The following is a 1,300-nucleotide window of genomic DNA, read 5'->3' as shown; positions in this document are numbered from 1 at the left end:
GCGGGGGCCCAGGTCAGGGCAAGGACACACGGGCGAAGGAGCGGACCTTACCCACGGCGGGGCCGGGGGCCGGTGCGGGGTGCAGGAGGCCTCGAGAGCTGGCTCGGGAGGCTGCGGCCGCTGCTACAGCGCAGCGGCGGAGAGCGGCACCCAGCATAACGGCGATGGCGGCGTGCGGGCTGAAGCTGAAGAGAAGCCGGCTGTGAGCTCACCGGCCGTTCCGGAGCTCCCGGGCCGGACTGACGCACTGACGCACAGTGGGCGGAGCACGAGACCCCGCCCACTGCGGCGCTGCACCTCGGCCGGAGGGAGCCGCACGCAGCGGGGCGGGCGGGCTACGGCGGCGGGTTGTGGACAAACTGGGCGCTGGGTCCCGCCGCCGCCATCATGAAGCGAAGATGGAGGGAAGAGCAGCGAGTGGTGTATGGTGGAGGTTCAAGTCCTGCTTGGGGCTACTCCATCACCTCGAAATGGGTATACAATACCAAGGACAAATTATAATAAAAATACCTTTGCTTCACCCTATCCCGGGTTTGAGCATAAAATAAGAGAACGAATGGGGGGTGGGGGAGTAACTGCTTACATATAAGGGACCTTATTAGCAACTATTCTTATCCACAAATCCGCAAGCATTAAAAAATGAGTTCACACACGTTGGCATGGCTCAGTGGTTGAGTGTCGACCTATGAACCAGGAGGTCATGATTTGATTCCCGGTCAGGGCACAGGCCCTGGTTGCAGGCTGGATCCCCAGTGTGGGGCATGCAAGAGGCAGCCGATCAATGATTCTCTCATCATTGATGTTTCTCTCTTTCTCTCTCCCTCTCCCTTTCTCTCTGAAATCAATAAAAATATATTTTTAAAAAATGAGTTCAGCCCTGGTCACTGTTGCTCAGGGGTAGAGCTCCTCCATGCACCAAGAGGTTGCCCCTGTTTGTTTCCCCAGACACAGGCCCAAGTTGCAGTTCTGTCCCTGGTAGGGGGCCAGCAGGAGGCAGCCAATGGATGTTTCTCTGTCACCCAGGTTTCTCTCTCTTGTGGAGGCAAAGGGGCCACATGCTAACCTGACAGGTAACCTTGCAAACTCAGAGACATAAAGTAACTGAAATGGAATTTTGGACTGGAACCCGGATTCTTTGTTGGCCAGTGTCGAAGAAAGAATCCACGGGCAGAGGTGGTATAGCAAAGGTCGAAATTTATTGAAGAAGAAGTAAAGACTCCCATGTGGGGAGAGGGAAAGTGTCCCACAGAATGGACTCCCACGTGGCGAGGGGGAAAGGGTCCCACTGACTTCCTGTTTT

At 56.2% G+C, this 1,300-nt stretch overlaps 1 protein-coding gene across 1 annotated transcript in view; it reads right to left on the bottom strand.

The window, feature by feature from the left end:
• LOC102759134 (cytochrome c oxidase subunit 5A, mitochondrial) overlaps positions 1 to 272 on the bottom strand; it is a 20,055-nt gene extending 19,783 nt beyond the window's left edge. Inside the window, exon 1 of the mRNA XM_006753708.2 lies at positions 52 to 272. Within this exon, the coding sequence (XP_006753771.1) occupies positions 52 to 157 (106 nt within the window). The 5' untranslated portion in view covers positions 158 to 272. The remainder of the gene's footprint in view (positions 1 to 51) is intronic.
• Between the last annotated feature and the right edge of the window lie 1,028 nt (positions 273 to 1,300).

Source organism: Myotis davidii, unplaced genomic scaffold (genome assembly GCF_000327345.1).
Source record: "Myotis davidii unplaced genomic scaffold, ASM32734v1 scaffold992, whole genome shotgun sequence".
In the NCBI taxonomy this organism is placed as follows: Eukaryota; Metazoa; Chordata; class Mammalia; order Chiroptera; family Vespertilionidae; genus Myotis; species Myotis davidii.
The sequence above is the reverse complement of the archived record's forward strand: the minus strand, read 5'-3'. Positions and strand labels throughout refer to the sequence as shown.